This window comes from Pongo abelii, chromosome 14, assembly GCF_028885655.2.
Source record: "Pongo abelii isolate AG06213 chromosome 14, NHGRI_mPonAbe1-v2.0_pri, whole genome shotgun sequence".
NCBI lineage: Eukaryota > Metazoa > Chordata > Mammalia > Primates > Hominidae > Pongo > Pongo abelii.
This window is the reverse complement of record NC_071999.2, coordinates 34,210,581-34,227,161: the sequence shown is the minus strand read 5'-3', so window position 1 is coordinate 34,227,161 and position 16,581 is coordinate 34,210,581. Positions and strand designations below refer to the sequence as shown.

Here is a 16,581-nt window from a genome sequence, read left to right as displayed (position 1 = left end):
TTATCCTATAATACCCCTAATCACATTCATCCCATAATACACATATTCAGAATAACAGCAGATGCAGAATCACAATACTAACACTACCATCAATAATTTCAGATTTTCGTTGCAATTCTTTCTGAATCTGAGGTATACACCGTTGGGAATGTACTTCTCTGTGTGGTTATGCCATCAATGGGCTATGCAATTACTTCCATTTGTTTAATTTCATTTTTGAGTTTTAGATATTATCTTTTAACATCTAATGTATAATGGTGTAAAATATCTATGTAATTTCAAATCTACAAAACAAGGTGCATTCAAAATGTATCATTAACCTATATCTCTATTCTCTCCTTTTATTCCTTCTTTCACCCTGAAGGCCATCATTTTTTAAAAAATGTATTAGCTTATTCTTCTATTGCTTTTTCTTAACAGAAGTTCATATAAAACATTTTCCTATTGTTTAGATGAAACCTAGTCTACTACATTTTTTCCTCCATCTTTTATTGGTCAATGACCTCCTGGAAATCACTTTCTAGTAATGTTAATACAAAGAGCTATTTCCCCATTCATATAACAGCTACATAATACTGCATCCTGTGGATATACCACAATCTGTTCAGTGAGCCCCCTATTAATGGACATTCGAGTTGTTTTCAGTCTTTTTCTACTTCAAAGGGTGCTGCAATGAATCACTCCATACACTGTATTCTCGTCAGTCTACCTTTTGGAAAGACTCCTCGGCATGAGACTATTATGTCAAAGAATAAATGCATGTATGATTTTGTTAGATACTGCCAAACTCCTCTTCCTAGTTGTACCATTTTATATTCCCACCAGAAATGTATGAGAATGCCTGTTTGCTTGCAGCCTCACAAACAGAATACGTTGTCAAACTTTTGGATTTTTGCCAGTATAACTGGTAGGGTATCATAATCTATTGTAGTTTCACCTTACATTTTTCTTATCAGTGAGGCCAATTATTATCCTTTCATATGGCTAAAAGCCCTTTGCCTGTCTTTTTCTAAGAACTGTCTTTTCAAATTCCTAACCCATTTTTCTACAAGTGGCTCGCAAAGTGTAATCCCTAGTCTAGAGGCACCACCTGGGAATTTGTTAGAAATGCAAATTCTCGAGCCCCAAACCAAAACTACTGGACCAGTAACTCTGGGGATAAGGCCCAGTAATCTGTGTTTTTACAAGCCCTGTAGGTGACACCGATACACTAAAGCTTGAGAAACACTGGGCTATAAAGGTTGATTCAATCACTGTGTTTTAACATACCATAGGGTTGTCTAATTATTTTCTAATTAAACCAAGGCCAAACTGTTAATAAATTGTAGCTGAAAGATTCAAATGCCATGTGATATCCAGTCATTCATTTGTTGATTCAATAATTAACCCATAGATGTTAAATACCTACTGTGAGTCAGTCAGTGTGGCAGGCAATGAGGATGCTGTGTTAAAATAGACACAGTCACCACCCCCAGAAGCTTACCTTCCCCTGAGGAAGAACAAAACTAAATGAGCCAATTTAAGTCTTAACAAAGGGAACTGCAAGGTGCTGCTAGAGCAAGAGGCTCCAGCTAGTCTAGTGGTCAGGGAGATGCAAAGTAAAACAACTTTGGGATAATACTTCACTCCCATCAAGCGGACCAAAATTCTAGAAAGGGATAACACCTATTCCTAGCAGGGATATGGGTGGAGCCTCTCTGAAAGGCAATCTATCCACATCTATTAATGCATCAAACAAAGCAACACTACTCCAGGGAACTAATCCCATAGAAACAATGCCACCCACTCAAGGCTGTTTATTGCAGCATTGTTTGTTGTGGCAAATACTGGTTGCAAAATGAATACCCACTAGTGAAGGAATGATTGAATAAATCATGGCATATCCACAGCATGCAGCCATTGAAAAGAATGAGCCCTACCATTGCCAAGGGTATTTCTATGACCTACATTGAGTAAGGAAAGCAACATGTAGAAAAATTGATATAATGCAGTCTCATTTAAAAATATCTATAAAACCTGTATGTTTACATATGTATATACATTGATATGACGATACATTGATACGAGCATAGAAAAAATATGGAGGAATAAACACTGGTATGGATGAGCCATCTATGGTGAATTAGGGCTCAACATTCATTCTATCATCCTGATAAATTTGCCTTCTATAATGTAGAAAAAGAAAAGCTAGGAACAAGATACACAAACATCCCTGCAGGCAAATAGATGCTCCTGTGGGAGGGATGGGAGGAGAAGCATAGCAGGGGTCACAACTGATGCTGCCTCGGCACTTTCTGCTGACAAGCACCTGTGCCAGTTACACCTTTGAGTCAGCTGAATTCTGCATGTCAAGTCACTAGCTTTGTGGGTATGCACAGGTAGGGCACGGGGATCAGTTTTGCTGGACTGAACCCGGCAGGCACAGTGTGACTCTAGAGCCAACCCTACCATGGGAGTAGTGGATCCATCCCTGGATCCTAGCTTTGGAGATGTGAGCCTAGAGCCAGCAGACGCATGGCGCTCCCGGACTGCTGCAGAGGCAGCACTTCTCTCTGGGGTTCTGGGGCTCATTCCTGGAGGCGCAGCCTGAAGCTTGCTATCCTTCAGTCCTTGCGATGATATCGTGAGCACCCGCTTCCCTGAGCCAAATGCCAGCTTGCTTAAAATAGCTTTTGAAACGGAAACTGTGTGATTCAAAGGGTTACCAGTCATGGGAAGAGTGAGAGGCAGTTACGAGAATTTAAACATGAATATATGAAAGTGCCTTAAAAGCAGTGGTATTATTGTTATTAACTATCATTTAATCAATCATCCCTTCTAAATAACTGATGTGCACAGGGGCTTTCAAAAGACTTTTTATTAATGCAGAAAGGGCACTCCACCATGGAGCCTCTCCAAGGCACAAAGTCTTACCAGCGGGTGTGGAAGTGGATTTTGGCGCTGGAAGTAAACTCCTGCGGGGTGCTGTCACACTGGAGGATGCTGGAGGGGCCACCCGGCCGGCCCCCTTGGGTGTGTCCTTAGAAGGCAGAGATGCCTTCAGAACTGGCTGTTCTTCATTCCCAAAGGTTGAACCTGTGGGAGGCAGACAGCGTGTTAATTATAACTTCATGAAAAATGGATGGAGCCCTCACCATTTGCACTTGCCAACCAATCCTACTGCCGTCATCTGCTTTAGAACTTGACCTGATTCTTAGTGAGTGACCTTGAAAAGTATTTTTCTGGAACCCTATGTAGAAAAGAACTCCCTTTAGCCACGGCATAAGTATCTGTCACACAAATCCTGTGCACTAAAAGGGGCTCCACAAAAGCCAGGAGCAGCCTGCATGCATGCACGCACACACACAGACATACATACACACACACACACATAGTTCGCTTATGTGTATGTGCAAATGTATGTGTATATAATAAACACTTATTTGATAACTCAGAATGAACAGCCTTTTATTTTTGAAATACAGCGTGAGTGACCCAGAAGTAAGAACAGGAATATACACATGTACCATGAGCCCAGGAATTTTATTCAGAGCTCCCTGAAATCCTGCTCATTTGACCTCCAGAAGAGGAGGCTTGGGATGAAGGTAGAGGGGTAGAGAGCATGGGGACAAGAGAATCTCTCTGAAACTCAAGCAAGCTTTCTGTTTGAAAAGCTGAGGTCTCACCAAACTGTGAGGACCCTGAATTACTTCCAAGGTAGAAGACATTTATTGATAATTACAGTTTACTAGTCAATTTAGAAAGAGCCTCTTTGTTTATAATCCACTGCTCTGAGGCTCTGAAGATATGGCATACTGGGATTGTGTTTGTGTCAAATTTAAATATGCAAAGTTGTTTGGCCTAAACTTTTCTTCTATATCTTTCTAAACCTTGTGGTTAATACATTTTCAATCTCTTAAAGACAATGACATCACTATCTATTCTCTGTTAAAGGGTAAGTCTTTATAATATACTTCTGAGTACAGCTGTGAGGCTAATCTATTAATTTAGAGAGCCTGAATGCATGGAGATTACCACTTGTTTGGAATAAAACAGTCCAGTGGTAGGAATATGACCATCTACCATGAAAAATAAGCCATGACAGCTGGATGAAGTATACAACATTTTAGTAAAGGATTAAATTTTTTGTTTTCATCCTTTTCAAAGGTTAGTCTAAACATTCTATTTAGATAAGGCCTGCATAAAAATGATAACATTATTAAAATGGCTTTAATGTTCCTAACATCCAGGCATTTTATTCAACCATTTAGAGTAAGAGATTGTTGTTTTTCTCCCTCTTAACACCTGAAATTCTGTTTAAAATTGTGGAGATTTCTGTTGTTTCTAAAGAAAAGCATATTTAGGAAGAAATCAAAGAATGTACTATTTCTTAAAACAGGACCTATGCCCTATAGTTCTTTTAAGGTGCTGTGCAAGGTTTTTAAAATAGTTCTACATAGGACTAACAGAATGTATTTGATCTATGCAAAGAAAATAAATGCAATGAAACTCCATTGAAAGGATCTGCACTGTATCCTGAGTGTCAGATAAAAAATAATGCAGATAAAAAATATGTTTGATGCAAACCTAACCAGGAAAAGCAACACCATGAACTTGCAAACACAGTGAGCCTCAGCTTCTGAATTATCCAGTGGATGTACCAGTCCATTGCTAGAACTCAGAGAATCTCTCAGGGATTGAAAGATATTTTCACATGGGGCATGGCTCAACCACTAGAAATATTTCACAAGTAATTATCTAATGTCTAGCCTCCTGCTGACATACTGCCAGAATAATCTGTTCACTGAAATGTGTAGCAGAAGCTGAATTGAGCATGAAATCTCTCACACAGTCTTTTATTTAACAATTTATGAAAATTTCTTAAGAAGAGAAATATTTTGTATCATCTGTAGAGTTCAAACGCACTTGTATCAAATCCTCTTGCATCTGGCATCATTCTCTTACATGAAATTTATTATTCTGTGAACACGTCAAGTTAGAGATTTGGCTGCTCTCCAGGCTGGGAAGTAATTCATCTGTTTGAAGTACAAGTATCAGGGAACTATGTACTTCCCTCTGAGAGAGGGCTTGAATTACCAAAAAATAAAATAATATAAAACACTATTCTTATCTATTATTATGGGAGACAGCTGGCAATAAACAGTTCCACTCTTTGAAAACTGGCTTAAGTTGGCTGGTAATTAAAGATGCATTATTCAGTAAATGAAAAATACTCTGAATTTGGAAATGGCTGTTCAATCTATAAATGCTCCCAGTACTTCACAATAATGCTGACAACATTAAACCATTGCTTGGTAAGAGGAAGAAAACAACTGGAAATAAACTGCTTGTGTGAGCCAGAAAAATGTTCTGGAGAATTCAGCCAGTGGAAATGGTTCACATGGCTAATTCAGTCTTTTCATTCCCAACCAATCTGAACCAACTCCAGCCTGAACAACCCAGGAAATTTACCTACCCTTCCATTTGACCATAGCACAGAAGAAACATCAGCAAGGTGGTTAATGGTGCGGATCTGGGAGCAAGATGGCTAGGGTTTGAATACCACCTCCTCTACCTACCACCTCTCTTGCATCATAGTTTCTTCACTCATAAGAGGGGATAGTGATAATCTACCTCACAGAGCTGTTTTGAGAATTAAAGGAGCTAAAGCCAGGAAATTTTTTAAAAAGTTAATGTAAGAGTTGATATGAAAAAATACTTAGTATCTGATACATAGTATGTTCTATGTGTTATTAATGTACATGCTAATTTTAAGTTCTAGGGCTAAGTTATTACAGCAAGTCAGTTTTTCTTGGGAAAACCACTTGGAAAGTATTCAAGGATTAATATCAGATGGGCTGCTTGACGTGAGAAGAAAGAAAAGGACTGAGGTAAATCTGATAATACCTGTAGGATGAAAGACTAAAGAGAAGAGTGAGAGTATGATTGTCTTAAAAATATATGATAAACGATTTCAGACATACAAAAAGGTGAAGATAACACAATTGACCATCAAGCTTAAGAAGTATGAAACATCATCAATTCCACTGACAGTGAAAAACTGCTATGACAGGGAAGTTTGCTCAGTTTCCTGGATATTCAAAATTGCTTTCCAAATTGCTTGTTGCAATTCACATTAACCAGAGGTAGTAAATGTAGCATCACTGGATTTTAATTTTGGCAACTGTTTTAATTTTATTAACTGGTTTTAATTTATACATTTCTGACAGGTGGCAAGGCTGAGATTTTTTTCACATAGTTATTGGCTACTCAAGTTTTTCTCTTCCATAAGATGCCCATTCATAACTTTTGCCCATAATTGACGTGGTTAGCCTTACTTCTTTAAATAGTCTGGACACATTCTTTATTGGATTCTATATTGGGTATCAGTATATTGGATATTGATATATTTCAAATACTCTCCCAGTCTTTGGCTTGTCTTCACACTTATGGTGCCTTTATTCAGAACTTTCTCATTTTAATGCAACTGATTGTCGTCAGTCTTTCCCTCCTGATTTGTACTTTGCCTGTCTTAGACTTTCAGTCTCTCTCCTGAAATCATAAAGATGTTCTCCTATGTACTGTTTGAAAAGTTTTAAAGTTCCGTTTTCACATTTACATCATCAATCCACCTAGAATGTTACATTGGGAAGAGACTGAATTTGTTGGTGTTGTTTTCTATATAGCAGCCCGCTGTCCTAGGCCTGTATATTAAATAGGCTAACTTCCTTGAATTATCTGCCAAGCCAGCTGTTATATGCCAAGTTTCCATTCAAACATGATTTATTGGGGCAGACCCACAAACAACCCCAAAATTTCAGTACTTAACATAGCAAAAGTTTAATTTGTGATCATGAATCATCTTTTGCAGGTGCTCTGGATGGGCTGCTGCCTTGTGTGCTCTCCTTGGATGAATTCAGGGACCAAAGCTCTCTTCATCTTGAGCTTTTGCCCTACTCTAGATCTCTTGAGAACTTAACAGTCAGCTGGTAGACAGAGGAAAGTGAACTGTTCACAGGAAGATTTCATGGGCCATGCCTGGAAGTGGCGTGTATCACTTCTGCCTTCAGTCTACTGGCTGGAACTCAGTCACAAGAGCCAGCAAGGGAGGCTGGGAAACGTAGTTTAGTTTATGTCCAGAGGAAAAGGGAGTGGTTTGATGAAGAAATATCCACTGTCTGCCACGTGAGGCTCCATTTCTGAGTTCTCTATTCCATTTCATGGGTCTATTTGTCTATCACCATGCCAATGCCATACTGCATTTATTCAGTACAATGTAAGATCAGTCCTGGTATACTAAACCTGTATAAGACAAATATCACAACCTTGAACTTTTACTTTAAAAATTGTCTTAACTATCTTTGGCCCTTTACTTTTGCACATAAGTTCCAGAATCAGCTTGTTAAGTTCCATGAAAAATGTCAACATTTTCAATGGACACAATTAAGTCTTCTTTTTCCGACTGCAACATAACTGAAAGAAGAGCAAGCACAGATGTAAAATCAGCAAACATGCTGAGTAATAATTATACCCTAGGACCATGTTACATGATAGAGATACAAAGAAGGCTTAGTATCATGAAAAAATAAACATCAAAACAAGTGTCTCCAAAGAGGGGCAGCACTACTCCACTGGGGATCAACATTTATGAGGATATTTTGGGCTGAGGCAAGGCTGGCAGTTAGTGGCGCTGTCAATACCTCTGTTTAAAAGACATGCAGAAATGTAAGAGACCATAGAGAACAGAGGTTAATAACTGTTAGTTGAAGCGTATGAAGTAGGGAGAAAAGGCATTTCCAGTAAACAATCATATGTCATTGAGAGAATTTCCCTATACTATTCTTTTTTCTTATTTATTTATTTACTTATTTGAGACAGAGTCTCCCTCTGTCCACCAGGCTGGAGTGCAGTGGCATGGTCTCGACTCACTGCAACCTCTGCCTCCTGAGTTCCAGTGATTTCCCTGCCTCGCCCTCCCGAGTAGCTGGGACTACAGGCGCCCACCACCATGGCTGGCTAATGTTTGTATTTTTAGTAGAGATGGGGTTTCACCATGTTGGCCAGGCTGGTCTTGAATTCCTGACCTCAGGTGATCCACCCACCTCGGCCTCCCAAAGTGCTGGGATTACAGGCATGAGCCACTGTGCCCAGCCCCCTATATTATTCTTAAATATTGAGCTGGTTGGTGGCCAGCTCATTCTCCTTAACTCCCTTCCTGTGCCCATGCCAGTGGGACACTCTGCTTCCATCACACCGTTTTCCCCGAAGGATGAAGGTATTCCACTGCTCAGAGGAACTAAAGGACTATAGCCTCTTGCTTCACTGCTGAACAGTGGTCATCTTCTGTAGATATCTGAATCATCACATCATCAACTTACCATTTGAAAAGTAAGATCTCCTTCATTAGAGTAAAATAAAAGGTATATATATTACTGAAAAATTGCAAGGTTATATATTCCACATGATTACAGAATCCAGCTGGGTCCAGTTCAGTACATAAACCGAATCTCTCTACAATTTTCTCATTAAACTGTTAGGACAAAATGCTCTTTCAGCATTAAATCCTCGGGGAATGCAATCTTCTTATTCTTCCTCCAGGGACAGTTCCTACAGTTCATTCCTCACAGTGTGTGGACCCCCTGAGCTGATCAATTGCATCTATCAAAATCTCATGGAGTTGAACTCTTACCTCACACCATAATTTGTTTTAAATTAGCAAAAACTAATTTAAAATAGATCTTATACCTAAATGTAAGAGCTAAAAATATATAACTCTTAGAAGAAAACACAGGTATAAATGTGAATGATCTTGGATTAGGCAATGGTTTCTTAGATGTGACACCTAAAGGTCAAACAAGTTGAGAAGAAGACATATATCCCACTCCTAAGTACATACCCAAAAGAAAAGAAATCAGTGTATTGAAGAGATCTCTGCATTCCCATGTTTGTTGCAGCACTATTCACAACTGCCAAAATTTGGAAGCAACCAAAGTGTCCATCAATAGGTGAATGGATAAAGAAAATGTAGTACATCTATACAATGGAGAACTATTCAGCCATAAAAAAGAATGGAGCCCTGTCATTTGCAACAACAGCGATGAAGCTGGAGGTCATTATATTAAGTGAAGTAAGCCAGACACAGAAAGACAAACTTCCCATGTTCTCACTTATCTATGGGAGCTAAAAATTAAAACAACTGAACACATACAGATAAGAGCACAAGGATGGTTACTAGAAGCTGCAAGGGTAGTGGTGGGTGGGAGCAGAGGGAGTAGGGATGGTTAATGGGCACAAAAAATAGAATAAATAAGACCTAGTATTTACTAGGATAACAGGGTGACTATAATTAAAATAATTTAATTATACATTTAAGAATAACTAAAAGAGTATAACTAGATTGTTTATAACACAAAGAATAAATGTCCGAGATAATGGATACCCCATTTACCTGATTTGATTATTATGCATTGTATGCCTGTATCAAAATATCTCATGTAACCCATAAATATACTTACTATGTATCCACAAAAATTAAATATAAAAATATTTTAAAAGTTTTTAAATCCAAAAAACAAAAAAAAACTTAAGAAGTGAATGGACTGCAATGAAATAAAAAATCTGTGCATCAGAGGACACTATTTAAAAAGTCAAAAGGACTCAGAATTGGGGAAAATATTTGCAAGTCATATCTGATAAGGGCCTAGTATACAAAATATATAAAGAATTTTTATAGGCTGGGCATGATGGCTCACACCTGTAATCTCAGCACTTTGGGAGGCCAAGGCAGGAGGATTGCTTGAGGCCAGAGTTTGAGACTAGCCTACACAACATAGTGAGACCCTGTCTCTACAAAAAATTAAAAAAAAATTAGCTGGGGCATGGTGGTACACACCTATAGTCCCAGCTACCTGGGAGGCTGGAGTTGGAGGATCTCTGGAGCCCAGGAGGTCAAGGTTGCAGTGAGTTGTGATCACACCACTGCACTCCAGCCTGGGTGAGAAAGTGAGACCCCGTTTCAAAAACAAAAAGAATTTTTATAAACTCAATAAAAAGCCAAATAACCCAATTAAAAATGAGAAAGGGATTTGAATAGACATTTCCCCAAAGAAGATATATAAATGGGAAATAAGTACATGAAAATGTGTCCACTTGTCATTAGGGAAATGCAGATCAAAACCACAATGAGACACCACTTCAAACCCAGTAGAATAGCTATAATAAAAATACAGACAATATAAAGTATTGATAGGGATGTGGAGAAACTGGAATCTTCATACATTGCTGTGGGAGTATAAAATGGTGCAGCTGCTTTGGAGAAAAAGTTGGTAGTTTCTCAATGTGTTAAACATAGAGTTAGCCACGCGTGGTGGCTCACACCTCTAATCGCAGCACTTTGGGAGGTGGAGGCGGGCGGATCACAAGGTCATGAGATCCAGACCATCCTGACTAACACGGTGAAACCCCGTCTCTACTAAAAATACAAAAAATTAGCCGGTTGTGGTGGCGGGCACCTGTAGTCCCAGCTACTCAGGAGGCTGAGGCAAGAGAATGGCGTGAACCTGGGAGGTGGAGCTGGCAGCGAGCCGAGACCACGACACTGTACTCCAGCCTGGGCGACAGAGGGAGACTCTGTCTCAAAAACAAAAAAAAAACAAAAAACAAACAAAACAAAACAAAAACCCCATAGAGTTACCATGTGATTTAGCAGTTCTGCTCCTAAGTATAAGCCCAAGAAAACTGAAAACATATGTTCACATAAAAGCTTGTATATGAATGTTCATAGCAACATTATTCACAAGTCAAAAAGTGAAAACTACCCAAATGGCCCCCCATCAACTGATGAATGAATACACTAAATATGGTATATCCATACCATGGAACATTATTCAGCCATAAGAAGAAATGAAGTAATGATACACGCTATATAACATGCATGAATCCTGAAAACATTTACAAAAGGACAAATATTATATAATTACATTTATATGAAATGTCCAGAATAGAGAGAGAGACAGAAAGTTGACCAGTGGCTTTCAGGGGCTGGAGGGAAGTGGAGTGACTGCTAATTGATACAGGCTTTCCTTCTGGGGTGATTAAATATGTTCTGGAATTAAACAGGGGTGATATTGCATAACCTTGTGAATATACTGAAAGTCACTAAATTATACACTTTAAAGAGGTAAATTTTATGGTACTTGAATTATGTCTTAAAAAAAAATCTCAAAAGATTTTTTTCTCTAGATCCCCTGGCTGGAACAAGTTCCTTAAATTGTGATTCAGCTCTTCACCTCTCCCCTGAGAGACTCCTAGTGTTCTTTTCTGGTGAAGTTTTTATTCCTATTCTCTGTCCCCTATCTCTGCATTGTGACTCAGTGGATTCCAACCAATCTGTCCCAGGGTTGTTCTGTCTTCTGATAACATATTCTTACATAATACTAAAAAAAGCATTCCTGAAACCTACTATTGCATCCCATTCATTAAAGCAAAATGACCAAGCTCTTATGTAAGGAAGGTGATATCAGTTCCTCCTTAAACCCCTTCACTTTTCTCTTGTACTCCTGCAGAATTAGGTGTAAGTCTGAGCTGCTCCGGTCCTACATTACTGTTACGGTTTGAATGTGTCTCCTCCAACATTCAGATGTTGCCAGTGTGATAGTATTAAGTGATGGGGGCTTAAAGGTGATTGGGCTATGAGGGCTCTTCCCTCATGAATGGGATTAAGGCCCTTATCAAAGAGGCTTCACATCGCCTTTGGAACCTGGCCCTTCCTCCCTGCTTCCACATTCCTTCTGCCATATGAGGACACAAAGTTCTTCCCTTTGGAGGGTGCAGCCCTCACTAGACAACCAAAACCTGTCAGCCCCTTGATCTTGGACTTCACAGTCTCCAGAACTGTGAGAAAGTAAGTTTCTGTTCTGTATTAATTACCCAGTCTATGGTATTTTGTTATAGCAGCACAAAGAAGACTAAGACAGCTGCTGAAAAAGGAAGACACATGCAAATTCAGGCCAGAGAAACCTGTGCTAAGGGAAGAAAACTCTCTTGTAAAATTTTTGGGACTGGGAGGAGGAAGGTAGTTTTATAGGTCACTTGATATCCCCCTACAAAGTAATGAGTGATTCCTACTCAACCTCCTCAAAAGGATAATTGACTGTGACTGACGTTCGAGTGAGAACTTAGGGCTTCTGATCCATATTCAGTGCACTTTCCACTACTTCATTTATTGGGAATACCAATAACTCAGCCTAAACTCCCAAAAGAAATAATGGCAACAGGGTATAAACACTAACCAGACCAAAATGAGGGTCTTAAGGAAGAGGAAGGCTGCAGAAGAAAAGCAAAACAGTCATTAATAAGAGTTTGGCATCATAGCCAAACTCTAAGAAATGAGTTTCACTGACTTTGGATATCAATATTATAATCATTAAACTATTCTCTTCATTGATTTTTTTAACAATCCTAGGCAATCAAATTGTATAATGTTCCGGCTGCATGATTAGCTAATTGATGCACATTTCATTGACTTAGCAGCATTTATCACCTGGTGATAATATTTAGTTTAATTATTAAAGTATCAACTGAATGTTTTATTTCCCCATTCTGCATATTTTAACCGAAGTGTGTATTTTCTTTCTCACATTAAAGGCCTAAAGTAAACCTGAGATCTTGCCATTGCCACAAAGCTATTTATTTCTTTTTCAAAATGAAATATTTGACTAAGAAAAGTTGAGATTCCACAGAGAAAACGTTAGATATGAAAAGTTTCAAATTCTGGATCTCTTTCAAAGAGGAAGCATTAAGACTAAGAGTGAGGGGAAAGTTTTAAAAGATGGCTTAAGCACAATAAACCCTCACAGCAAGCTTTGGTGCTTATATAAATCCTTACATCATCTATCCATGAAACATTGATTGGTCACCCTTGATGTTTCAGGCACTGTGCTAAACCTCAGGCATAAGGAGATGAGGGGTCTGGCCTATAATCCCCAGAAGTTCATATTTCATGTGACTGGGTCCATTTGCAGAAATTCAGGAAAGATACAGTAAGCATTGAGCAAATGCTGTCTGATGTTATTGTTATAAACCCACACTTGGCAAATCACTGATGAACACATGACCTGCTTGGTCCAGCAAAGGAACAAGACAGAAACACAAACTCCAACAAACAGGAAGAAAATGAGCATATCTTAACAGTACCAAGAAAGAACAAGAAGAGCTCAGCCCAAGGGGATATGGGAAGGTACTAACAGAGACACTCAAGGTGGGTTTTGACAGTTAGGTGGGATTTGGACCTGTAAAGACAGGGAAAAACTGTGAAGGAGAAGGGATGGCATGAGTAAAGACCCAGAATTAGGGAAATGCATGATTGGCAAGGAGTCTGGTTTGGTTGAAGAGTAAAATTCGGGAGGAAAAATGGAAAATTCAGGAAGAAAGACAGATGGAGGAAGATAGTAGCAGACTCTTCTCATAACCTCTCACTCATCCACCTTCACTCAGAAGCTGTTGCAGGGACAGAAAGTACAAGTTAGGCCCTAATTAGAAGAAGTTGCCAATGGTAGATCCTGGCAGAAACCGAGAGAAGAGGAATCCTTTACTAGGAGATCAGGAAGCCAGAATGCATTTCAAAGATTTATTTCCAGTCCTATTTTTAAAGGCATAGACTAGAAGGATGCTTAAGGTTACAGGCCCCACAAGAATTTGAAATAAAGAAGAGGATATCTTTAACTTTAAATTTCTAACTTTACTTTCAACAGCAGAATGCCTCTGAAACTCTTCAGTTTACAAACTTAGTTGGGTAAAGTCAATAACATTTACAAGGGACAGAGAAGACGCTCTCTGATGGTGACCGGTAAAAAGGAAGATCCCCGGGTTTGCCCTGAGAGCATGCCACAGCTCCCTGATGCGGCTCATGTGCCCGCCATCTGCTCAAGTGGCTGTGTGCCTGTCAGAGAGCCGTGCCAGCTTCAATAGCAATCAGATGCCACCAGATGCAGGATAAGGAGCAGCAGCTGCTCGACAGAAAGGGCCTTGTGATGCTGAGAGCTCACAGGGCCAGCCGCATGAGCTTCCATACACAGGGAGCGTGTGCTCATGCTCAGGGCATGGTACCAGCCCCACGTGCCTGTCCACATTGTTCCTCCCCATAGGGAGAGATGAAACTTCAGAGAACTAGAAACTCAGAGAATGCCAGGGGGAGACCTCAAAGAGGGGGAGTTCCCATTTGTGCCTCTCCACCTCCATCCCTTTTCCCAGAGAGTTTCTCTCTGCTGAACTGCTTAGCCCTCAGGGATTTGCTGTCACTAAACTGTGCTTGGCTTTGACTCGCTTGGCTCTAAGAAGTACTGCTAGAAACTTGCTCATGTTTTGTGACAGGCATGCGGCAAAGGATGCTGTCCACTGCACCTGAGACCTCCCTTTGGGGCCGGACTCCTCCTGAGGGGGGTGCTTTACCTCAGGGGCACCATGAATCTTTCAACACACGGTTTTTTGCTCTTTGATTTGGCTGCCTCTAGCAGGTCCCTGTGGTATGCATTTTTAAAATGGTGGTAAAAGCACTTAATAACAGACCTGCCCTCTTAAATGGCAAGTGTGCAATCCTGCTTTGTTAACTCGAGGCATAAACCTATACAGCAGCTCTCTAGAATGTATTCATGCTGCATACATGAAACTTTATACCCAATGAATGGCAGCACCCCCACCTCCCCTTCCTGTAGCCCCTGGCAACCACCATTCCATTCTCTGCTTCTGAGTTTGGCCTTTTTAGATACCTCATGTTGAGATCACATAGTATCTGTGCTCCTGTGACTGGCTTATTTCACTTAGGATAATGTCCTCAAAATTCATCTATGTTGTCAAAAATGGCAGATTTTTCTTCTTTTTCAAAGACACTGTGGTTTCCGCTTAATGTAGATACCCCATTTAAAGACAATCCAGTCATCTGTTGATATTCGTTTCCACATCTCGGCTATTGTGAAGAGTGCCACAATGAACGTGAGAGTGTAAATATCTCTTTGAGACCCCGATTTCAATGCTTTTGAGTATATACCCAGAAGTGGGACTGCTGGATCATATGGTAGTTCTAGTGTTAATTTTTCAAGGAACCAGTGAACTGTTTTCCATCATGGCTGTACCATTTTACACCCTCACTGACAGTATACAAAGGTTCCTATTTCTCCACATCTTCACCAACATGTGTTATCTTTTGTCCTTTTAATAAGAGCCATCCTAACAGGTGTTAAATGTTATCTTTGTGGTGTGGTATTCATTTTGGATGTGTTGATGTTAACTCTGGCTTCGTATCATTTTCTTACCTTTGTTATTTCTTCCCATGATTTCCTTATCTATTTTTTTTAAATTTTACTTTATTTTTTGAAACTTGAGGAATGTAAAACCAATAAAGCTGTCCCTGATTTACATTCTCAATCCCTCGAATCTCAGTTGCCTTTTAGGAAAGAGCAATGATGGCTTAAGACAAATTGGCGGACTTTTATCCACTCTCCAGCAAGGAAAGGCAGATTCTTCTCCAGGAGGAGATTGAGCTATGAATCTGACCTAAGGACAAATGGGCACTGGGGAATGACTGTTAGTTGTTAAGCTAATATTTTGTCAAATTTAATTTTGCCCTGACTATATTCATTAATTTTATTATACTAGTTACTGAGCATGTTCCTGAGACACTTCTGCCCCTGTCCTGCCCCTGTCCAATTCTGGAGCTCATGTTCTTGAGTTGGGGATAGACAATAAATACAAAATAGCATAAAGAGAGGACAAGGCAGGAGGATTGCTTGGAGCCAGGAGTTTGAGACCAGCCTGGGCAACATAGGGAGACCCTGTCTCTACAAAAAATAAAAAATGTAAAAAGCTTGGCATGGTGGTGCACCTGTAGCCTCAGCTACTCAGGAGGCTGAGGTAGGAGGATTGCTGAAGCCTAGGAGTTTGAGGCTGCAGTGAGCTATGATCGCACAACTGGACTGTTGCCTGGGATCCTGGACAACACAGAGAGACCCTGCCTCCAAGAAAGAATAGAATAATTACGGAATAGAATTCCACAGTATGCTATACAGTGCAAAATGCCATGAAGAAAAACAGAGCAGAGTGTGGGGTAGAGGTTGTGACCTGGGGAAGGCCTCACCATGGAGGGCTGTGGAAAGATAAGACCGGAAGGAGGTGAGGGAGAAGACAAGAGAAGAATGAGGGCAGGGCTCGGGCCAGCAAAGGGACGAGCATGGCTACCACAGACAGGAGGAGGAGAAAGCAGAGAGCCAGCAAAGGGGCAAGCATGGCTGCCACAGACAGGAGGAGAAGAAAGCGGAGCATTTGATCTGAATGGTGATGAGGAAGACTTGGAGGGACTCGGGAGCATCGTGAAGACTCAACTTTCACACACACAGAGTAAAACAGGAGTCATTGGAGGGACACAGCTTGACCCTCAGTCTCTCCCTGTCCCTTGACTCCTTCCTAAAACTGAGCTGAGCATACTTTATCTATTTTCTCAAAAGGCCTCTTCCTCAAATCCGCTGTCCATCTCAAAAAACATTCTCTTTTCTATTTCACAAAAACCTTCAAAGAGCTTATTGTCCTTTCCTCATTCTTGCTACTCATTCA

The 16,581-nt window shown here is 40.1% G+C and overlaps 1 protein-coding gene across 4 annotated transcripts in view; it reads right to left on the bottom strand.

Annotated features, from left to right (window-relative positions):
• Positions 1 to 16,581, bottom strand: part of MTUS2 (microtubule associated scaffold protein 2) — a 688,859-nt gene that overhangs the window by 215,847 nt on the left and 456,431 nt on the right. For all 4 annotated transcript variants that reach the window (XM_024257582.3, XM_054528634.2, XM_054528635.2 and 1 more), the window contains exon 6: positions 2,914 to 3,075. In XM_024257582.3, the coding sequence (XP_024113350.2) occupies positions 2,914 to 3,075 (162 nt within the window). The remainder of the gene's footprint in view (positions 1 to 2,913; positions 3,076 to 16,581) is intronic.